The sequence below is a fragment of the Dendropsophus ebraccatus genome, chromosome 2 (assembly GCF_027789765.1).
Source record: "Dendropsophus ebraccatus isolate aDenEbr1 chromosome 2, aDenEbr1.pat, whole genome shotgun sequence".
Classification (NCBI taxonomy): Eukaryota; Metazoa; Chordata; class Amphibia; order Anura; family Hylidae; genus Dendropsophus; species Dendropsophus ebraccatus.
Window position 1 is genome coordinate 645,381 of NC_091455.1, and position 26,149 is coordinate 671,529.

Below are 26,149 nucleotides of genomic sequence, written 5' to 3' on the forward strand. Positions count from 1 at the left end.
TTCGGGGTCAGGTCACGGTGGGTTGTTGTGTGCTATGTATAGTATATACATGTTCGGGGTCAGGTGACTGTGGGTTGTTGTGTGCTATGTATAGTATATACATGTTCGGGGTCGGGTCACGGTGGGTTGTTGTGTGCTATGTATAGAGTATACATGTTCGGGGTCAGGTCATGGTGGGTTGTTGTGTGCTATGTATAGTATATACATGTTCGGGGTCGGGTCACGGTGTTGTGTGCTATGTATAGTATATACATGTTCGGGGTCGGGTCACGGTGGGTTGTTGTGTGCTATGTATAGAGTATACATGTTCGGGGTCAGGTCATGGTGGGTTGTTGTGTGCTATGTATAGTATATACATGTTCGGGGTCGGGTCACGGTGGGTTGTTGTGTGCTATGTATAGTATATACATGTTCGGGGTCAGGTCACGGTGGGTTGTTGTGTGCTATGTATAGTATATACATGTTCGGGGTCAGGTCACGGTGGGTTGTGTGCTATGTATAGAGTATACATGTTCGGGGTCAGGTGACTGTGGGTTGTGTGCTATGTATAGAGTATACATGTTCGGGTCAGGTCACTAGGGGTTGTTGTGTGCTATGTATAGTATATACATGTTCGGGGTCAGGTCACGGTGGGTTGTTGTGTGCTATGTATAGTATATACATGTTCGGGGTCGGGTCACGGTGGGTTGTTGTGTGCTATGTATAGTATATACATGTTCGGGGTCAGGTCACGGTGGGTTGTTGTGTGCTATGTATAGTATATACATGTTCGGGGTCAGGTCACTGTGGGTTGTTGTGTGCTATGTATAGAGTATACATGTTCGGGGTCAGGTCACTGTGGGTTGTTGTGTGCTATGTATAGAGTATACATGTTCGGGGTCAGGTCACGGTGGGTTGTTGTGTGCTATGTATAGTATATACATGTTCGGGGTCAGGTGACGATGGGTTGTGTGGTATGTATAGAGTATACATGTTCGGGGTCGGGTCACGGTGTTGTGTGCTATGTATAGTATATACATGTTCGGGGTCAGGTCACGGTGGGTTGTTGTGTGCTATGTGTAGTGTATACATGTTCGGGGTCAGGTGACGATGGGTTGTGTGGTATGTATAGTATATACATGTTCGGGGTCGGGTCACGGTGGGTTGTTGTGTGCTATGTATAGAGTATACATGTTCGGGGTCAGGTCACGGTGTTGTGTGCTATGTATAGAGTATACATGTTCGGGGTCAGGTCACGGTGTTGTGTGCTATGTGTAGTATATACATGTTCGGGGTCAGGTCATGGTGGGTTGTGTGCTGTGTGTAGTGTATACATGTTCGGGGTCAGGTCACTATGGGTTGTTGTGTGGTATGTATAGAGTATACATGTTCGGGGTCAGGTCACTATGGGTTGTTGTGTGCTATGTGTAGTGTATACATGTTCGGGGTCAGGTCACGGTGGGTTGTTGTGTGCTATGTGTAGTGTATACATGTTCGGGGTCAGGTGACGATGGGTTGTGTGGTATGTATAGTATATACATGTTCGGGGTCGGGTCACGGTGTTGTGTGCTATGTATAGTATATACATGTTCGGGGTCGGGTCACGGTGGGTTGTTGTGTGCTATGTATAGTATATACATGTTCGGGGTCGGGTCACGGTGGGTTGTTGTGTGCTATGTATAGTATATACATGTTCGGGGTCAGGTCACGGTGGGTTGTTGTGTGCTATGTATAGTATATACATGTTCGGGGTCAGGTCACGGGTTGTTGTGTGCTATGTATAGAGTATACATGTTCGGGGTCAGGTCACTGTGGGTTGTTGTGTGCTATGTATAGTATATACATGTTCGGGGTCAGGTCACGGTGGGTTGTTGTGTGGTATGTATAGAGTATACATGTTCGGGGTCAGGTCACTGTGGGTTGTTGTGTGCTATGTATAGTATATACATGTTCGGGGTCAGGTCACGGTGGGTTGTTGTGTGCTATGTATAGTATATACATGTTCGGGGTCAGGTGACGATGGGTTGTTGTGTGCTATGTATAGTATATACATGTTCGGGGTCAGGTCACTGTGGGTTGTTGTGTGCTATGTATAGTATATACATGTTCGGGGTCAGGTCATGGTGGGTTGTTGTGTGCTATGTGTAGTGTATACATGTTCGGGGTCAGGTCATGATGGGTTGTTGTGTGCTATGTATAGTATATACATGTTCAGGGTCGGGTCACTGTGGGTTGTTGTGTGCTATGTATAGTATATACATGTTCGGGGTCAGGTCATGGTGGGTTGTTGTGTGCTATGTGTAGTGTATACATGTTCGGGGTCAGGTCATGATGGGTTGTTGTGTGCTATGTATAGTATATACATGTTCGGGGTCAGGTCACTGTGGGTTGTTGTGTGCTATGTGTAGTGTATACATGTTCGGGGTCAGGTCATGGTGGGTTGTTGTGTGCTATGTGTAGTGTATACATGTTCGGGGTCAGGTCACGGTGGGTTGTTGTGTGCTATGTATAGTATATACATGTTCGGGGTCAGGTCACTGTGGGTTGTTGTGTGGTATGTATAGAGTATACATGTTCGGGGTCAGGTCACTATGGGTTGTTGTGTGCTATGTGTAGTGTATACATGTTCGGGGTCGGGTCACGGTGTTGTGTGCTATGTATAGTATATACATGTTCGGGGTCAGGTCACGGTGGGTTGTTGTGTGCTATGTGTAGTGTATACATGTTCGGGGTCAGGTGACGATGGGTTGTGTGGTATGTATAGAGTATACATGTTCGGGGTCAGGTCACAGTGGGTTGTTGTGTGCTATGTATAGTATATACATGTTCGGGGTCAGGTCACGGTGTTGTGTGCTATGTTCGGGGTCAGGTCACGGTGTTGTGTGCTATGTGTAGTATATACATGTTCGGGGTCAGGTCACAGTGGGTTGTTGTGTGCTATGTATAGTATATACATGTTCGGGGTCAGGTCACTATGGGTTGTTGTGTGCTATGTGTAGTGTATACATGTTCGGGGTCGGGTCACGGTGTTGTGTGCTATGTATAGTATATACATGTTCGGGGTCAGGTCACGGTGGGTTGTTGTGTGCTATGTGTAGTGTATACATGTTCGGGGTCAGGTGACGATGGGTTGTGTGGTATGTATAGTATATACATGTTCGGGGTCGGGTCACGGTGTTGTGTGCTATGTATAGTATATACATGTTCGGGGTCGGGTCACGGTGGGTTGTTGTGTGCTATGTATAGAGTATACATGTTCGGGGTCAGGTCACGGTGTTGTGTGCTATGTATAGAGTATACATGTTCGGGGTCAGGTCACGGTGTTGTGTGCTATGTATAGAGTATACATGTTCGGGGTCAGGTCACGGTGGGTTGTTGTGTGCTATGTATAGTATATACATGTTCGGGGTCAGGTCACTGTGGGTTGTTGTGTGCTATGTATAGTATATACATGTTCGGGGTCAGGTCACTATGGGTTGTTGTGTGCTATGTATAGTATATACATGTTCGGGGTCGGGTCACAGTGTTGTGTGCTATGTATAGTATATACATGTTCGGGGTCGGGTCACGGTGGGTTGTTGTGTGCTATGTATAGAGTATACATGTTCGGGGTCAGGTCACGGTGGGTTGTTGTGTGCTATGTATAGAGTATACATGTTCGGGGTCAGGTCACTATGGGTTGTTGTGTGCTATGTATAGAGTATACATGTTCGGGGTCGGGTCACGGTGGGTTGTTTGGTATGTATAGAGTATACATGTTCGGGGTCAGGTCACGGTGTTGTGTGCTATGTGTAGTATATACATGTTCGGGGTCAGGTCACGGTGTTGTGTGCTATGTATTATAGTATATACATGTTCGGGGTCAGGTCACGGTGGGTTGTTGTGTGCTATGTATAGAGTATACATGTTCGGGGTCAGGTCACGGTGGGTTGTTGTGTGCTATGTATAGAGTATACATGTTCGGGGTCAGGTCACGGTGGGTTGTTTGGTATGTATAGAGTATACATGTTCGGGGTCAGGTCACTATGGGTTGTTGTGTGCTATGTATAGAGTATACATGTTCGGGGTCAGGTCACTATGGGTTGTTGTGTGCTATGTATAGAGTATACATGTTCGGGGTCAGGTCACGGTGTTGTGTGCTATGTGTAGTATATACATGTTCGGGGTCAGGTCATGGTGGGTTGTTTGGTATGTATAGAGTATACATGTTCGGGGTCGGGTCACGGTGGGTTGTTGTGTGCTATGTATAGTATATACATGTTCGGGGTCAGGTGACTGTGGGTTGTTGTGTGCTATGTATAGAGTATACACGGTCGGGGTCAGGTGACTGTGGGTTGTGTGGTATGTATAGAGTATACATGTTCGGGGTCAGGTCACGGTGGGTTGTTGTGTGCTATGTATAGAGTATACATGTTCGGGGTCAGGTCACGGTGTTGTGTGCTATGTGTAGTATATACATGTTCGGGGTCAGGTCACGGTGGGTTGTTTGGTATGTATAGAGTATACATGTTCGGGGTCAGGTCACGGTGTTGTGTGCTATGTGTAGTATATACATGTTCGGGGTCAGGTCACTATGGGTTGTTGTGTGCTATGTATAGAGTATACATGTTCGGGGTCAGGTCACGGTGTTGTGTGCTATGTGTAGTATATACATGTTCGGGGTCAGGTCACTATGGGTTGTTGTGTGCTATGTATAGAGTATACATGTTCGGGGTCAGGTCACGGTGTTGTGTGCTATGTGTAGTATATACATGTTCGGGGTCAGGTCATGGTGGGTTGTTTGGTATGTATAGAGTATACATGTTCGGGGTCGGGTCACGGTGGGTTGTTGTGTGCTATGTATAGTATATACATGTTCGGGGTCAGGTGACTGTGGGTTGTTGTGTGCTATGTATAGAGTATACACGGTCGGGGTCAGGTGACTGTGGGTTGTGTGGTATGTATAGAGTATACATGTTCGGGGTCAGGTCACGGTGGGTTGTTGTGTGCTATGTATAGAGTATACATGTTCGGGGTCAGGTCACGGTGTTGTGTGCTATGTGTAGTATATACAGGTCACGGTGGGTTGTTTGGTATGTATAGAGTATACATGTTCGGGGTCAGGTCACGGTGTTGTGTGCTATGTGTAGTATATACATGTTCGGGGTCAGGTCACTATGGGTTGTTGTGTGCTATGTATAGAGTATACATGTTCGGGGTCAGGTCACGGTGTTGTGTGCTATGTGTAGTATATACATGTTCGGGGTCAGGTCACGGTGTTGTGTGCTATGTATAGTATATACATGTTCGGGGTCAGGTCACGGTGTTGTGTGCTATGTGTAGTATATACATGTTCGGGGTCAGGTCACGGTGGGTTGTGTGCTATGTATAGTATATACATGTTCGGGGTCAGGTCACTGTGGGTTGTGTGCTATGTGTAGTATATACATGTTCGGGGTCAGGTCACTGTGGGTTGTGTGCTATGTATAGAGTATACATGTTCGGGGTCAGGTCACGGTGTTGTGTGCTGTGTATAGAGTATACATGTTCGGGGTCAGGTGACTGTGGGTTGTTGTGTGCTATGTGTAGTATATACATGTTCGGGGTCGGGTCACGGTGTGTTGTGTGCTATGTGTAGTGTATACATGTTCGGGGTCAGGTCACGGTGTTGTGTGCTATGTGTAGTGTATACATGTTCGGGGTCAGGTCATGGTGGGTTGTGTGCTGTGTGTAGTGTATACATGTTCGGGGTCAGGTCACGGTGGGTTGTGTGCTATGTATAGTATATACATGTTCGGGGTCAGGTCACGGTGGGTTGTTTGGTATGTATAGAGTATACATGTTCGGGGTCAGGTCACGGTGTTGTGTGCTATGTGTAGTATATACATGTTCGGGGTCAGGTCACTATGGGTTGTTGTGTGCTATGTATAGAGTATACATGTTCGGGGTCAGGTCACGGTGTTGTGTGCTATGTGTAGTATATACATGTTCGGGGTCAGGTCACGGTGTTGTGTGCTGTGTATAGAGTATACATGTTCGGGGTCAGGTCACGGTGTTGTGTGCTGTGTATAGAGTATACATGTTCCTGACCTCCCACGTTTGCTGCATTTGCAGATGCAGAGGGCGTCCTGTGTAAGGAGGACCACCGCCTGCAGTCTGTCAGTATCCGCGTGAGGCGTCCTCTCCCGTGGGATTCTGGGAAAGTTGCGTTGTGTGGTCTTCACCCAAACACTGAGGAGACGTTGCTGGAGCTCTATGTGGAGAACGTCAGTGGCCGAGCAGAGTTCCTGATTGTTTGGTCGTCTGACCGGAGAACGGCCCTGGTCACCTTCCCTGAGCCGCTGAGTGATGGAGGTGAGCTCCGCCACGGACCAGGTGGCCGCTTCTCCTTCACATCTGGATTAAGTCTTCTCTTTGCTTCTCTGTAGAATTTGAGCATCTGGAGAGAAGTGTTGAGAGGCGGCGGCTGCCGGGATCATCCCCCACCGTGCAGCGCGTCCGGCTCTCCGCTGACCTCCTGGTGGAGAACATTGGACGTGGACTCACCCCCGACCTCCTGGAGATGTACTTTGAGAGTCGGCGGAGTGGAGGCGGCAGAGTGAGCTCTGTGACCATGCTAAGGGAGGACTCTGCTGCTGTGGTGTCCTTCTCTGATGTCAGTGGTGAGTGACCCCCAAACTACTGCCCGACATGGTATCACCCCAGGGTGGGGAGGGGTGCAGAGACACACACAGGGCAGTGCCGCTCCTCATATACATACACAGGACAGTGCCGCTCCTCATATACATACACAGGACAGTGCTCCTCATATACATACACAGGACAGTGCTGCTCCTCATATACATACACAGGACAGTGCTGCTCCTCATATACATACACAGGACAGTGCTGCTCCTCATATACATACACAGGACGGTGCTGCCCCTCATATACATACACAGGACAGTGCCGCTCCTCATATACATACACAGGACGGTGCTCCTCATATACATACACAGGACAGTGCTCCTCATATACATACACAGGACAGTGCTGCTCCTCATATACATACACAGGACAGTGCTGCTCCTCATATACATACACAGGACGGTGCTGCCCCTCATATACATACACAGGACGTTGCTGCTCCTCATATACATACACAGGACAGTGCTGCCCCTCATATACACACACAGGACAGTGCTGCTCCTCATATACATACACAGGACAGTGCTCCTCATATACATACACAGGACAGTGCCGCTCCTCATATACATACACAGGACGGTGCTCCTCATATACATACACAGGACAGTGCTCCTCATATACATACACAGGACAGTGCTGCTCCACATATACATACACAGGACAGTGCTGCTCCTCATATACATACACAGGACAGTGCTGCTCCTCATATACATACACAGGACGGTGCTGCCCCTCATATACATACACAGGACGTTGCTGCCCCTCATATACATACACAGGACAGTGCTCCTCATATACATACACAGGACAGTGCTGCTCCTCATATACATACACAGGACAGTGCTGCTCCTTATATACATACACAGGACAATGCTGCTCCTCATATACATACACAGGACAGTGCTCCTCATATACATACACAGGACAGTGCCGCTCCTCATATACATACACAGGACAGTGCCGCTCCTCATATACATACACAGGACAGTGCTCCTCATATACATACACAGGACAGTGCCGCTCCTCATATACATACACAGGACGGTGCTGCCCCTCATATACATACACAGGACGGTGCTGCTCCTCATATACATACACAGGACGGTGCCGCTCCTCATATACATACACAGGACAGTGCCGCTCCTCATATACATACACAGGACAGTGCTCCTCATATACATACACAGGACAGTGCCGCTCCTCATATACATACACAGGACAGTGCTCCTCATATACATACACAGGACAGTGCCGCTCCTCATATACATACACAGGACGGTGCTGCTCCTCATATACATACACAGGACAGTGCTGCTCCTCATATACATACACAGGACAGTGCTGCTCCTCATATACATACACAGGACAGTGCTGCTCCTCATATACATACACAGGACAGTGCTGCTCCTCATATACATACACAGGACGGTGCTGCTCCTCATATACATACACAGGACAGTGCCGCTCCTCATATACATACACAGGACAGTGCTGCTCCTCATATACATACACAGGACAGTGCCGCTCCTCATATACATACACAGGACAATGCTGCTCCTCATATACATACACAGGACAGTGCTGCCCCTCATATACATACACAGGACAGTGCTGCTCCTCATATACATACACAGGACGGTGCTGCTCCTCATATACATACACAGGACGGTGCTGCTCCTCATATACATACACAGGACGGTGCTGCTCCTCATATACATACACAGGACGGTGCCGCTCCTCATATACATACACAGGACAGTGCCTGCTCCTCATATACATACACAGGACAGTGCTGCTCCTCATATACATACACAGGACGTGCCGCTCCTCATATACATACACAGGACAGTGCTGCTCCTCACTCATCTACATACACAGGACGGTGCTGACCCTCATATACATCCACAGGACCGTCGGCCCCCCCCTTGATGCTCCTCATATACATACACAGGACGGTGCCTGCTCCTCATATACATACACAGGACGGTCGCTGCTCCTCCTATACATACACAGACGGTGCTGCCTCCTCATATACATACACAGGACGGTGGCTGCTCCTCATATACATACACAGGACAGTGCTGCTCCTCATATACATACACAGGACGGTGCTGCTCCTCATATACATACACAGAACAGTGCTGCTCCTCATATACATACACAGGACGGTGCCGCTCCTCATATACATACACAGGACAGTGCCGCTCCTCATATACATACACAGGACGGTGCTGCTCCTCATATACATACACAGAACAGTGCTTGCTCCTCATATACATACACAGAACAGTGCTGCTCCTCATATACATACACAGGACGGTGCTGCTCCTCATATACATACACAGGACGGTGCCGCTCCCTCATATACATACACAGAACAGTGCTGCTCCTCATATACATACACAGAACAGTGCTGCTCCTCATATACATACACAGAACAGTGCTGCTCCTCATATACATACACAGGACGGTGCTGCTCCTCATATACATACACAGGACGGTGCCGCTCCTCATATACATACACAGAACAGTGCTGCTCCTCATATACATACACAGAACAGTGCTGCTCCTCATATACATACACAGAACAGTGCTGCTCCTCATATACATACACAGGACAGTGCTGCTCCTCATATACATACACAGGACAGTGCTGCTCCTCATATACATACACAGGACGGTGCTGCTCCTCATATACATACACAGGACAGTGCCGCTCCTCATATACATACACAGAACAGTGCTGCTCCTCATATACATACACAGGACAGTGCCGCTCCTTATATACATACACAGGACAGTGCCGCTCCTCATATACACACACAGGATGGTGCTGCTACTCATATACATACACAGGACGGTGCCGCTCCTCATATACATACACAGGACAGTGCCGCTCCTCATATACATACACAGGACAGTGCCGCTCCTCATATACATACACAGGACGGTGCTGCCCCTCATGTAGCTAATGGGACAGTTCTACAGGACAGGGCGGAAGAATTGACCCATTGACTTTTTTTTAGTGGATTACTGAGAGCATTCTTCTGGGGGCTGTGACACTGGATCCTGGTGTTCCTCATCCTACTCCTGATCCCCCAAACCTCTGGAGCTTCCATTGTTTTCGGATAAGTAGGAGGTTGGGAGTAATGGTTCCCGATGTGATGTTAGTGCTGATATATAGGTGGGAGGACTGGGTACTTATATGTGTGCAGCATTTCTATAACCTGCGCCATGTAGCACCTTATCCTCTGTATATTCCAGCGGCCACGCGGGTCCTCAGCCGGACACATTCACTGAACAGCTGCCTGCTGACTGTCTCCTCATACTATCCCGACTTGCTGGGATCTCCAAGCTTAGAGGAAACAGGACCTCCAGAAGAGAATAGCAGCAAGGATGCAGGGACTGTGCAGAAGATGGACGTAAGAACAGAGAACATGGAGGTTCAGGACGGACAAAAGGAGATGCTGAGGGATTCTGTCATAGTGGATCCGGCCACAGTCATGAGTGATCATGTGGAACAGAAGATGTCTCCTCCTGTGGGGTCTCCGCAGGATATGGCGACGAGGGAACACAGTGAAAGGGGTTTGTCAGTGGCAGCAGTGCAGGAAGCCGAGGTCCTCATGGACTTCTGTGAGCTGCGCTTCATGCAGGAATATCAGCATGAGCTGCTGGCGGGGATGGATCACGTGACCATTGTCCCCCTGGAGGCACATGACAAGTGTGGATTCAGGGTGAGCGTCTGGAGGCGGAGCCTGATGTGGGGGTGGGGAGAGGAGGGACATGTTTGTACAGCGTTTATTTTTATATGCATGTGGATTATCCAAACAGCGCTGCTCTCTCCGGTGTACCGCCAAAACATTGCAGCATTTACTGCCAGGAAAAATGCACCAGCTGTAAAAATGTCTCTCGTGTGATGGGACTGGTGGCTCTATGTGTGTCCTCTCCCTCAGTTATGGTGTCTCTCGTGTGATGGGACTGGTGGCTCTATGTGTGTCCTCTCCCTCAGTTATGGTGTCTCTTGTGTGATGGGACTGGTGGCTCTATGTGTGTCCTCTCCCTCAGTTATGGTGTCTCTCGTGTGATGGGACTGGTGGCTCTATGTGTGTCCTCTCCCTCCTCAGTTATGGTGTCTCTCGTGTGATGGGACTGGTGGCTCTATGTGTGTCCTCTCCCTCCTCAGTTATGGTGTCTCTTGTGTGATGGGACTGGTGGCTTTAGGTGTGTCCTCTCCCTCAGTTATGGTGTCTCTTGTGTGATGGGACTGGTGGCTCTATGTGTGTCCTCTCCCTCAGTTATGGCCTCTCTCGTGTGATGGGACTGGTGGCTCTATGTGTGTCCTCTCCCTCCTCAGTTATGGTGTCTCTTGTGTGATGGGACTGGTGGCTCTATGTGTGTCCTCTCCCTCAGTCATGGTGTCTCTCGTGTGATGGGACTGGTGGCTCTATGTGTGTCCTCTCCCTCCTCAGTTATGGTGTCTCTCGTGTGATGGGACTGGTGGCTCTATGTGTGTCCTCTCCCTCAGTTATGGTGTCTCTCGTGTGATGGGACTGGTGGCTCTATGTGTGTCCTCTCCCTCAGTTATGGTGTCTCTCGTGTGATGGGACTGGTGGCTCTATGTGTGTCCTCTCCCTACTCAGTTATGGTGTCTCTCGTGTGATGGGACTGGTGGCTCTATGTGTGTCCTCTCCCTCAGTTATGGTGTCTCTTGTGTGATGGGACTGGTGGCTTTAGGTGTGTCCTCTCCCTCAGTTATGGTGTCTCTCGTGTGATGGGACTGGTGGCTCTATGTGTGTCCTCTCCCTCAGTTATGGTGTCTCTATGTGTGTCCTCTCCCTCAGTTATGGTGTCTCTTGTGTGATGGGACTGGTGGCTCTATGTGTGTCCTCTCCCTCAGTTATGGTGTCTCTTGTGTGATGGGACTGGTGGCTCTATGTGTGTCCTCTCCCTCCTCAGTTATGGTGTCTCTCGTGTGATGGGACTGGTGGCTTTAGGTGTGTCCTCTCCCTCAGTTATGGTGTCTCTCGTGTGATGGGACTGGTGGCTCTATGTGTGTCCTCTCCCTCCTCAGTTATGGTGTCTCTCGTGTGATGGGACTGGTGGCTCTATGTGTGTCCTCTCCCTCCTCAGTTATGGTGTCTCTTGTGTGATGGGACTGGTGGCTCTGTGTGTGTCCTCTCCCTCAGTTATGGTGTCTCTATGTGTGTCCTCTCCCTCAGTTATGGTGTCTCTCGTGTGATGGAACTGGTGGCTCTATGTGTGTCCTCTCTCTCAGTTATGGTGTCTCTCGTGTGATGGGACTGGTGGCTCTATGTGTGTCCTCTCCCTCCTCAGTTATGGTGTCTCTCGTGTGATGGGACTGGTGGCTCTATGTGTGTTCTCTCCCTCAGTTATGGTGTCTCTCGTGTGATGGGACTGGTGGCTCTATGTGTGTCCTCTCCCTCAGTTATGGTGTCTCTCGTGTGATGGGACTGGTGGCTCTATGTGTGTCCTCTCCTTCAGTTATGGTGTCTCTTGTGTGATGGGACTGGTGGCTTTAGGTGTGTCCTCTCCCTCAGTTATGGTGTCTCTCGTGTGATGGGACTGGTGGCTCTATGTGTGTCCTCTCCCTCAGTTATGGTGTGTCTCGTGTGATGGCCACCACAAAATACAGGGCCAAAAGCCCAGAACACATCAGATAGGATTCCCACTAGTAAAATAAAATATAACTTTTATTGGCTCAATCTAATAAAGTCTATAGTGCAATTAAAAACACACACTCATATTTCCTTAGTCTCATGTGATTCCCACTTGGGGTATATACACTAGCTGGGTAGCTGCAGACTACTCGCAATTAAACATACTGTCTATCTGTCTATTTTGTATATAAGGACAATAGAGTGCGCACATTAAAACACCAACGCATAGCCCCTCAACTAGTTTCACCCTCACTCGGGCGTCATCAGGAGGTGGGCTTATGGCTAAGCGGCGCCCCTTTTTCACTCATATTTATATGCCCCAGTTATGACATCATGTGTTAATTGTCAACCTAACCAATCATCTACTGGGGATATCGTAGGATATTCCCACATCGGCCTCTTAACCAATAATCATGAAGTACGTCAGACGCCGATAACAAACATGAAATCGCCATTCTACTTAGCTCCTCCCCTCACCATAGCGTATTCATAATGGGTGTCCGTGATGGGTCCCTACCACGAATCTTCATCACGATCAGCTGATCCGGTCGCCGCAGTCAGCTCCTCCCCCGCATCACTCACCGGTCACCTGACTCGGTCACATGATCGGGTCTATGATGACGCCAGCAGATCTCATCTGCGCATGTACGCTCAACTAGCGTTCCGTTACTATGGTGATCCGGACCTTTACCCTTACCATAGTGTCTATCCATAATTAAGAGGTTCAATCCTTTTCCTTTTCTTTTCCTTTTTATTCCCTCTTTTCTTTCTTTTTTCTTTTTCCATGGTATCCGAGAGAATGAAAGTGGCCATAAGAAATCAGTGTAAATAAATGGATAAAGGAACTAGTGTATACACCTACTATTATTAACTCTAACTCATAACGCTAGGGAATGGCTGTTCTTTTATATTATATAAGTTTTATATATATATATAATATATAATTTTCTATCTGAGATTAGGGACATATAGTCTTAAAGGGGACAAAAAATGCACTGCAAAATGTAATTACAGAAAAGCCAAAAAAGAAAACCCCTCATTGAGTCCCTGTGGACTCATACTAGAGAGTCTATGAATCCACTTAGCCTCTTCACGTAGTAACAATCTATCCAGGCATCCCTTCCTTGGTCCCAACTTCGGTTGGGAGATGCCTATAAATTGTATTTCTTCGCATTTACCTCCATGGAAAGTCCTCACATGTCTGGATATCGGTGTATCTTCCTCATTCCTGATGGTACTCAAATGTTTAGAAATCCGTCTCCGAAATTCCTGTGAGGTCTTCCCTACATATACCTTCGGACAGCTACACCTGGCTAGATAGATGACCCCCCTAGACCTACAATTAATAAATTGTCTAAATTTGATAAACCCTGAGGTCAACAGGATTTTGAAATGTCTTGTGTGTTGGTACAAATCTACATAGTTGACATCTTCCACAGGGGTGTGAGCCACCACACTGGATCTTAACCAGGATTCCTTCCTCTCTTCCTCATAATGGCTATGGACCAAAATATCCCGTAAATTTTGTCCTCGCCTATAGGTCACAGTTTGGTCTTAGCCCTACTACCTTTTTGAGATCTTGATCTCCCAGCAGAATCTTCCAGTGTCGACGTAAAATCATCATAATAGATGATGCATTGGCATCATACGTCCCGATGCACGTAATTTTCTTTTCTTCTGTTGTTTGTCCTGAATGAGAACAGAGGAAGTCTCCTTGAGGATAAATTTCCAACTGGACAAACAACAGAAGAAAAGAAAATTAGGTGCATCGGGACGTATGATGCCAATGCATCATCTATTATGATGATTTTACGTCGACACTGGAAGATTCTGCTGGGAGATCAAGATCTCAAAAAGGTAGTAGGGCTAAGACCAACTGTGACCTATAGGCGAGGACAAAATTTACGGGATATTTTGGTCCATAGCCATTATGAGGAAGAGAGGAAGGAATCCTGGTTAAGATCCAGTGTGGTTGGCTCACACCCCTGTGGAAGATGTCAACCTATGTAGATTTGTACCAACACACAAGACATTTCAAAATCCTGTTGACCTCAGGGTTTATCAAATTAGACAATTTATTAATTGTAGGTCTAGGGGGGTCATCTATCTAGCCAGGTGTAGCTGTCCGAAGGTATATGTAGGGAAGACCGTCACAGGAATTTCGGAGACGGATTTCTAAACATTTGAGTACCATCAGGAATGAGGAAGATACACCGATATCCAGACATGTGAGGACTTTCCATGGAGGTAAATGCGAAGAAATACAATTTATAGGCATCTCCCAACCGAAGTTGGGACCAAGGAAGGGATGCCTGGATAGATTGTTTACTACGTGAAGAGGCTAAGTGGATTCATAGACTCTCTAGTATGAGTCCACAGGGACTCAATAGGGGTTTTCTTTTTTGGCTTTTCTGTAATTACATTTTGCAGTGCATTTTTTGTCCCCTTTAAGACTATATGTCCCTAATCTCAGATAGAAAATTATATATTATATATATATATAAAACTTATATAATATAAAAGAACAGCCATTCCCTAGCGTTATGAGTTAGAGTTAATAATAGTAGGTGTATACACTAGTTCCTTTATCCATTTATTTACACTGATTTCTTATGGCCACTTACATTCTCTCGGATACCATGGAAAAAGAAAAAAGAAAGAAAAGAGGGAATAAAAAGGAAAAGAAAAGGAAAAGGATTGAAACCTCTTAATTATGGATAGACACTATGGTAAGGGTAAAGGTCCGGATCACCATAGTAAACGGAACGCTAGTTGAGCGTACATGCGCAGATGAGATCTGCTGGCGTCATCATAGACCCGATCATGTGACCGAGTCAGGTGACCGGTGAGTGATGCGGGGGAGGAGCTGACTGCGGCGACCGGATCAGCTGATTGTGATGAAGATTCGTGGTAGGGACCCATCACGGACACCCATTATGAATACGCTATGGTGAGGGGAGGAGCTAAGTAGAATGGCGATTTCATGTTTGTTATCGGCGTCTGACGTACTTCATGATTATTGGTTAAGAGGCCGATGTGGGAATATCCTACGATATCCCCAGTAGATGATTGGTTAGGTTGACAATTAACACATGATGTCATAACTGGGGCATATAAATATGAGTGAAAAAGGGGCGCCGCTTAGCCATAAGCCCACCTCCTGATGACGCCCGAGTGAGGGTGAAACTAGTTGAGGGCTATGCGTTGGTGTTTTAATGTGCGCACTCTATTGTCCTTATATACAAAATAGACAGATAGACAGTATGTTTAATAGCGAGTAGTCTGCAGCTACCCAGCTAGTGTATATACCCCAAGTGGGAATCACATGAGACTAAGGAAATATGAGTGTGTGTTTTTAATGCACTATAGACTTTATTAGATTGAGCCAATAAAAGTTATATTTTATTTTACTAGTGGGAATCCTATCTGATGTGTTCTGGGCTTTTGGCCCTGTATTTTGTGGTGGACAGTATTTCCATCAGTATGGATTCCTTTTAGGCACACTTAGGGTTAGCTATTGATCTCGTGTGATGGGACTGGTGGCTTTAGGTGTGTCCTCTCCCTCAGTTATGTGTCTCTCATGTGATGGGACTGGTGGCTCTATGTGTGGTCCTCTCCCTCCTCATTATGGTGTCTCTCGTGTGATGGGACTGGTGGCTCTATGTGTGTCCTCTCCCTCCTCAGTTATGGTGTCTCTCGTGTGATGGGACTGGTGGCTCTATGTGTTGTCCTCTCCCTCCTCAGTTATGGTGTCTATTGTGTGATGGGACTGGTGGCTCTATGTGTGTCCCTCCCCTCAGTTATGGTGTCTCTTGTGTGATGGGACTGGTGGCTTTAGGTGTGTCCTCTCCCTCAGTTATGGTGTCTCTCGTGTGATGGGACTGGTGGCTCTAAGTGTGTTCTCTCCCTCAGTTATGGTGTCTCTCATGTGATGGGACTGGTGGCTCTATGTGTGTCCTCTCCCTCCTCAGTTATGGTGTCTCTCGGTGATGGGACTGGTGGCTCTATGTGTGTCCTCTCCCCCTCAGTATGGTGTCTCTCGTGTGATGGGACTGGTGGCTCTGTGTGTGCTCCCTCAGTTATGGCCTCTCTCGTGTGATGGGACTGGTGGCTCTATGTGTGTCCCCTCCCTCAGTTATGGTGTCTCTTGTGTGATGGGACTGGTGGCTCTATGTGTGTCCTCTCCCTCCTCAGTTATGGTGTCTCTCGTGTGATGGGACTGGTGGCTCTGTTTGTGTCCTCTCCCTCAGTTATGGTGTCTCTTGTGTGATGGGACTGGTGGCTTTAGGTGTGTCCTCTCCCTCAGTTATGGTGTCTCTCGTGTGATGGGACTGGTGGCTCTATGTGTGTCCTCTCCCTCCTCAGTTATGGTGTCTCTTGTGTGATGGGACTGGTGGCTCTATGTGTGTCCTCTCCCTCAGTTATGGTGTCTCTTGTGTGATGGGACTGGTGGCTTTAGGTGTCCTCTCCCTCAGTTATGGTGTCTCTCGTGTGATGGGACTGGTGGCTTAGGTGTGTCCTCTCCCTCAGTTATGGTGTCTCTCGTGTGATGGGACTGGTGGCTTATGGTGTGTCCTCTCCCTCAGTTATGGTGTCCCTCGTGTGATGGGACTGGTGGCTTAGGTGTGTCCTCTCCCTCAGTTATGGCCTCTCTTGTGTGATGGGACTGTGTGGCTATGGTGTGTCCTCTCCCTCAGTTATGGTGTCTCTTGTGTGATGGGACTGGTGGCTCTATGTGTGTCCTCTCCCTCAGTTATGGTGTCTCTCGTGTGATGGGACTGGTGGCTCTATGTGTGTCCTCTCCCTCCTCAGTTATGGTGTCTCTCGTGTGATGGGACTGGTGGCTCTATGTGTGTCCTCTCCCTCAGTTATGGTGTCTCTCGTGTGATGGGACTGGTGGCTTTAGGTGTGTCCTCTCCCTCAGTTATGGGGTCTCTTGTGTGATGGGACTGGTGGCTCTGTGTGTGTCCTCTCCCTCCTCAGTTATGGTGTCTCTGTGTGATGGGACTGGTGGCTTAGGTGTGTCCTCTCCCTCCTCAGTTATGGTGTCTCTTGTGTGATGGGACTGGTGGCTCTAGGTTGTGTTCTCTCCCTCAGTTATGGCCTCTCTCGTGTGATGGGACTGGTGCTTTAGGTGTGTCCTCTCCCTCAGTTATAGCATGTTGTGTAGAGATGATCGAACAGCGTGAATTTTTTAGGTTCATTCGAACTCAAATCATCAGCATTTGACCCCGCTGGCTTCCCGTTGCGTGGAGACGGTGGAGACAGCCCGAGTACCGCCTGGAAAAAAACGCCCTATTGACTCTAGGCTGTATCCCTGTCTTCCAGGCGGGTACTCGGCTGTCTCCACCTTCTCCACGCAACGGGAAGGCAGCGGGAGTCAAATGCTGATGGTTCGAGTTCGAACGAACCTGAAAATTGAAGCTGTTCGATCATCTCTAATCTTTTGTGATCGGGCTTTTTCTTTTAGGTTGCAGGAGATAAGGTCTCTTGTAAGACTGCAGTGGAGCTTCTCCTTCACATTGTATCCTCGCTGTCATCTCGTACAGTCACATTACAGTACCCAGGGGTGTTCTCTGTTCCTTTTGGAGGATGAGGGTCAGCGGACAGTGCTGGAGACAGAACAGCATCACCAGTGCATTATCGACACGTCTGATCTGAGCTGGTGTGCGGTGGGCTGTAAGGTAAAGAACATGGCACGGCCTCCCTCTCATGTTACCACCCACAGCTACAGAAGTCTCATCCTCTATGTTATTGTGTCTTCTGCAGCCACCCGACCCTGGAGCTTTGTATATGTCCCCCATACTGAGGCATCTGCTGTCCAGCTCCTCATAGCTGAAGAGTCGTCCAAGGAAAAGGGGGCCCAGCATCCTGCAGACATAGGTGAGGCTGACAGTATCTACAGTAAGGAGGGTTGTCATACACGCCCCATGACTACAGACCCCCCCTAACAGACCGTGACCATAGACTGTGATCGACCAGACAGTGACCATAGACTGATCGACCAGACAGTGACCATAGACTGATCGACCAGACAGTGACCATAGACTGATCGACCAGACAGTGACCATAGACTGTGATCTAATGGGACAGTGACCATAGACTGTGATCTCGACCCAGACAGTGACCATAGGGACTGTGATCGACCAGACAGTGACCATAGACTGTGATCGACCAGACAGTGACCATAGACTGTGATCGACCAGACAGTGACCATACGACTGTGATCGACCAGACAGTGACCATAGACTGTGATCGACCAGACAGTGACCATAGACTGTGATCGACCAGACAGTGACCATAGACTGTGATCTCGACCGAGACAAGTGACCATAGACTGTGATAGACTGCCCCCTGACCATAGACCTGTGATAGACCGCCCCCTGACCATAGACTGTGATAGACCGCCCCCTGACCATAGACTGTGATAGACCGCCACCCCCTGACCATAGACTGTGATAGACCGCCCCCGACCATAGACTGTGATCGACCAGACAGTGACCATAGACTGTGATCGACTGCCCCCCTGACCATAGACTGTGATCGACAGACTGTGACCATAGACTGTGATAGACCGCCCCTGACCATGACTGTGATAGACCGCCCCCTGACTATAGACTGTGATAGACCGCCCCCTGACCATAGACTGTGATAGACCGCCCCCTGACCATAGACTGTGATAGACCGCCCCCTGACCATAGGACTGTGATAGACCGCCCTCTGACCATAGACTGTGATAGACCGCCCCCTGACCATAGACTGTGATAGACCGCCCCCTGACCATAGACTGTGATAGACTGTCCCCTGACCATAGACTGTGATAGACCGCCCCCTGACCATAGACTGTGATAGACCGCCCTCTGACCATAGACTGTGATAGACCGCCCCCCTGACCATAGACTGTGATAGACCGCCCCCTGACCATAGACTGTGATAGACTGTCCCCTGACCATAGACTGTGATCGACTGCCCCCTGACCATAGACTGTGATAGACCGCCCCCTGACCATAGACTGTGATAGACTGCCCCCTGACCATAGACTGTGATAGACCGCCCCCTGACCATAGACTGTGATCGACTGCCCCCTGACCATAGACTGTGATCGACCAGACTGTGACCATAGACTGTGATAGACTGCCCCTGACCATAGACTGTGATAGACCGCCCCCTGACCATAGACTGTGATAGACCGCCCCCTGACCATAGACTGTGATAGACCGCCCCCTGACCATAGACTGTGATAGACCGCCCCTGACCATAGACTGTGATAGACCGCCCCCTAACCATAGACTGTGATAGACCGTCCCCTGACCATAGACTGTGATAGACCGCCCCCTGACCATAGACTCCTCTCAGGCAGGCTATCCTTAATTGAGACTGGCACCATGGTAACCAGTTGGCTGGGTTAGTAATATACTGGGAAATTCTATCACTAACTGGAAATATTGTTGAAAATCAACGTATGCAAATCAGAGCGTCCATGTAGCTTCGTAAGGTCCGGATGCTTAAATATCTATAACAACGGGAGTGTTGTAAATGAGCTGCTACCTCCGTATAGCATACAGCCCGTTCTCCTTTACCCAATAAGTACATCACCACACTAGGGCTGGGGCCATTAATCAAATTAATTCAACCAGAATTTGAGAATTGATTTGATTTTGTGTGAAAATCGTAAATTCTGGGATGCGGGCGGGCAGGCGATGCTGTCGGCGCATTGATGGTGACCTCCAGCTGCTGAAGCAGGGTCCTCTGTCCCCGCCGCTGACTCGCCCCCATAGTATAAGGAGTACATGCTGCACATGGAGGAGGCCGCAGGGACAGCTGAGATTGGGTGGACTGGGGCAGAGGTGGTAGGGTCCCTGCAGGTGCTGGAGCTGTACGGCAGGATCAGGGCTCTATCCTGCAGTCCCTGCGGCCTCCTTCACAGACGGGGGACCTTTATGTTTGGATGGGAGGATGCATGGGGTGAGAGGAGGAGGTGAAAGTGTGTGCCCAGGTGGAGTGGGAGGAGGGTATACTGGGTATGTGCCCTCCTTCCCCACTTACCCACAGCCTCTTCCTCAGTCACCCCCACCTGCCCTAGTTGTAATTGTGCACCCCCCCCAGTGCCCCTTCTCCAGTTGCCCACAATTCTTTGTGATGCTACTACTACACCCCTCATCTGTTACTGTACTACTACTACACTCATCTCTACCTATACTATTACACCCCTCATCTCTACCTGTACTACTACTACACCCCTCATCTCTACCTGTACTACTACTACACCCCTCATCTGTACCTGTACTACTACTACACCCCTCATCTATACCTGTACTACTACTACACCCCTCATCTCTACCTGTACTACTACTACACCCCTCATCTATACCTGTACTACTACTACTACACCCCTCATCTATACCTGTACTACTATTACACCCCTCATCTATACCTGTACTACTACTACTACTACACCCCTCATCTATACCTGTACTACTACTACACCCCTCATCTATACCTGTACTACTACTACTACACCCCTCATCTATACCTGTACTACTACTACTACTACACCCCTCATCTGTACCTGTACTACTACTACTACTACATCCCTCATCTTTACCTGTACTACTACTACACCCCTCATCTCTACCTGTACTACTATTGCACCCCTCATCTATACCTGTACTACTACTACACCCTCATCTATACCTGTACTACTACTACACCCCTCATCTATACCTGTACTACTACTACATCCCCTCATCTATACCTGTACTACTACTACATCCCTCATCTATCCTGTACTACTACTACACCCCTCATCTATACCTGTACTACTACTACACCCCTCATCTAGTACCTGCTACTAATACACCCCCTCATCTATACCTGTACTACCTACTACCTACAAGCGCGCTCTCATCTTAACCTGTACTACTACTACTTGACACCCGCTCATCTATACCTGTACTTACTACTAATCATCCCCTCATTCTATACCTGTACTATCTAAACTACACCTCTCATCATGATACCTGTACTACTAATACTACTAACTCCCTCATCTATACCTGTAGATCTACTACTACACCCCTCATCTATACCTGTACTACTACCTAGCAACCCTCATCTATACCTGTACTAACTACTACACCCCTCATCTATACCTGGACTACTACTACTACACCCCCTCATCTATACCTGTCTACTACTACACCCTTCATCTATACCTGTACTACTACTACACCCCGTCATCTATACCTGTACTACTACTACACCCTCATCTATACCTGTACTACTACTACGACAACCCTCATCTATACCTGTACTACTACTACACCCCTCATCATATACCTGCTACTACTATACACCCTCATCTCTACCTGTACTACTACTACTACACTCCTCATCTATACCTGTACTACTACTACTACACCCTCATCTATACCTGTACTACTACTACCCTCCTCATCTATACCTGTACTACTACTACACTCCTCATCTATACCTGTACTACTACTACTACACCCCTCATCTATACCTGTACTACTACTACACCCCTCATCTATACCTGTACTACTTACACCCCTCATCTATACCTGTACTACTACTACACCCCTCATCTATACCTGTACTACTACTACACCCTCATCTATACCTGTACTACTACTACACCCCTCATCTGTACCTGTATTACTACTACTACACCCCTCATCTATACCTGTACTACTACTACACTCCCTCATCTCTACCTGTACTACTACTACACACCCTCTCATCTATACCTGTACTACTACTCTACATCCCTCATCTATACCTGTACTACTACTACACTACCTCATCTATACCTGTACTACTACACCCCTCATCTCTACCTGTACTACTACTACCCTTCACCTCTACCCTATTACTACTACACCCCTCATCTCTACCTGTACTACTACTACACCCCTCATCTATACCTGTACTACTACCACCCCTCATCTATACCTGTACTACTACTACACCCCTCATCTATACCTTTACTACTACTACACCCCTCATCTATACCTGTACTACTACTACACCCCTCATCTGTACCTGTACTACTACTACTACACCCCTCATCTATACCTGTACTACTACTACACCCTCATCTTACCTGTACTACTACTACCCACCCCTCATCTATACCTGTACTACTACTACTACTCCCTCATCTATACCTGTACTACTACTACTACATCCCTCATCTCTACCTGTACTACTACTACACCCCTCATCTATACCTGTACTACTACTACTACACCTCATCTCTACCTGTACTACTACTACCACCCCTCATCTATACCTGTACTACTACTACTACACCCACTCATCTATACCTGTACTACTACTACACCCCTCTCTCTACCTGTACTACGTACTACACCCCTCATCTATACCTTGTACTACTACTACACCTCCTCATCTATACCTGTACCTACTACTACACCCCTCATCTATACCTGTACTACTACTACACCCCTCATCTATACCTGTACTACTACTACACCCCTCATCTATACCTGTACTACTACTACACCCCTCATCTATACCTGTACTACTACTACACCCCTCATCTATTACCTGTACTACTACTACACCCCTCATCTATACCTGTACTACTACTACACCCCTCATCTCTACCTGTACTACTACTACACTCCCTCATCTCTACCTGTACTACTACTACACCCCTCATCTATACCTGTACTACTACTACACCCCTCATCTATAACTGTACTACTACTACACCCTCATCTAGTACCTGTACTACCTACTACACCCCTCATCTATACCTGTACTACTACTACACCCCTCATCTATACCTGTACTACTACTACACCCCTCATCTATACCTGTACTACTACTACACCCCTCATCTATACCTGTACTACTACTACACCCCTCATCTATACCTGTACTACTACTACATCCCTCATCTATACCTGTACTACTACTACACCCCTCATCTATACCTGTACTACTACTACACCCCTCATCTATACCTGTACTACTACTACTACACCCCTCATCTATACCTGTACTACTACTACTACACCCCTCATCTATACCTGTACTACTACTACTACACCCTCATCTATACCTGTACTACTACTACTACACCCCTCATCTATACCTGTACTACTACTACACCCCTCATCTATACCTGTACTACTACTACACCCCTCATCTCTACCTGTACTACTACTACAACCCCTCATCTATACCTGTACTACTACTACTACACCCCTCATCTATACCTGTACTACTACTACACCCCTCATCTATACCTGTACTACTACTACACCCTCATCTATACCTTGTATACTACTACACCCATCATCTGTTACTACTACTAACACACTCATCTCTACCTGTACTACTACTACTCTACTACTACCACTACTACTACACCCCTCATCTCTACCTGTACTACTACTACAATCATCTCTACCTGTACTACTACTACTACTACTACTATCTATATACTACTACTACACCCCTCATCTATACCTGTACTACTATACGACTATACTACTATACCCTCATCTATACTGTACTACTACACCCCTATCTATACCTGTACTACTACTAACTCATTCGTACCTATACTACTACACCCCTCATCTATACCTGTACTACTACTACTACACCCTCATCTATACCTGTACTACTACACCCCTCATCTATACCTGTACTACTACTACACCCCCTCATCTATACCTGTACTACTACTACACCCCTCATCTATACTGTACTACTACTACACCCCTCCTCTATACCTGTACTACTACTACACCCCTCATCTATACCTGTACTACTACTACTACATCCCCTCATCTATACCTGTACTACTACTACACCCTCATCTCTACCTGTACTACTACTACACCCCTCATCTATACCTGTACTACTACTACACCCCTCATCTCTACCTGTACTACTACTACTACACCCCTCATCTATACCTGTACTACTACTACTACACCCCTCATCTATACTGTACTACTACTACACCCCTCATCTATACCTGTACTACTACTACACCCCTCATCTCTACCTGTACTACTACTACACCCCTCATCTATACCTGTACTACTACTACTACACCCCTCATCTCTACCTGTACTACTACTACACCCCTCATCTATACCTGTACTACTACTACTACACCCTCATCTATACCTGTACTACTACTACACCCTCATCTATACCTGTACTACTACTACACCCCTCATCTATACCTGTACTACTACTACACCCCTCATCTATACCTGTACTACTACTACTACACCCCTCATCTCTACCTGTACTACTACTACTACACCCCTCATCTATACCTGTACTACTACTACACCCCTCATCTATACCTGTACTACTACTACACCCCTCATCTATACCTGTACTACTACTACACCCTCATCTATACCTGTACTACTACTACTACACCCCTCATCTATACCTGTACTACTACTACACCCCTCATCTATACCTGTACTACTACTACTACACCCCTCATCTATACCTGTACTACTAATACACCCCTCATCTATACCTGTACTACTACTACTACATCCTCATCTATACCTGTACTACTTACTATACACCCTCATCTATACCTGTACTACTACTACACCCCTCATCTATACCTGTACTACTACTACTCACCCCTCATCTATACCTGTACTACTACTACTACTACCCTCATCTCTACCTGTACTACTACTACACCCATCATCTATACCTGTACTACTACTACTACACCCCTCATCTATACCGTACTACTACTACACCCCTCATCTATACCTGTACTACTACTACTACACCCCTCATCTATACCTGTACTACTACTACACCCCTCATCTATACCTGTACTACTACTACTACCCCCCTCATCTCTACCTGTACTACTACTACACCCCTCATCTATACCTGTACTACTACTACTACAACCCCATCACCTCTACCTGTACTACTACTACACCCCTCATCTATACCTGTACTACTACTACACCCCTCATCTCTACCTGTACTACTACTACACCCCTCATCTATACCTGTACTACTACTACTACACCCCTCATCTATACCTGTACAACTACTACACCCCTCATCTATACCTGTACTACTATACCCCTCATCTCTACTGTCTACTACTACACCCCTCATCTATACCTTTATACTACTACACCCCTCATCTCTACCTGTACTACCTACTACACCCCTCATCTATACCTGTACTACTACTACTAACCCCTCATCTAACCTGTACTACTACTACTACACCTCATATCCACCTGTACTACTACTACACCCCAATCTATACCTGTACTACTACTACTACACCCCTCATCTATACCTGTACTACTACTACACCCCTCATCTATACTGTACTACTACTACACCCTCATCTATACCTGTACTAATACAACCCTAATCTATACCTGTACTACTACTACTACACCCTCATCTATACCTGTACTACTACTACACCCCTCATCTATACCTGTACTACACCCCTCATCTATACCTGTAATACTACAACTACACCCCTCATCTATACCTGTACTACTACTACACCCCTCATCTATCACTGTACTTACTACACACCCTCATATATACCTGATACTACTACTACACCCCTCATCTATACCCTCACTACTACTAATCCCCCTCATCTATACCTGTACTACTACTACACCCCCTCATCTATACCTGTAATACTACTACACCCTCATCTATACCTGTACTACTACACACCCTCATATATACCTGTACTACTACTACTACACCCCTCATCTATACCTGTACTACTA

The 26,149-nt window shown here is 47.3% G+C and overlaps 1 protein-coding gene across 1 annotated transcript in view; it reads left to right on the top strand.

Annotated features, from left to right (window-relative positions):
- Positions 1-26,149, top strand: part of PARP10 (poly(ADP-ribose) polymerase family member 10) — an 89,619-nt gene that overhangs the window by 36,098 nt on the left and 27,372 nt on the right. Inside the window, 6 exon segments of the mRNA XM_069956849.1 lie at positions 6,073-6,312; positions 6,387-6,620; positions 9,910-10,379; positions 17,794-17,895; positions 17,897-18,002; positions 18,093-18,206. Coding sequence (XP_069812950.1) covers positions 6,073-6,312; positions 6,387-6,620; positions 9,910-10,379; positions 17,794-17,895; positions 17,897-18,002; positions 18,093-18,206 — 1,266 coding nt within the window.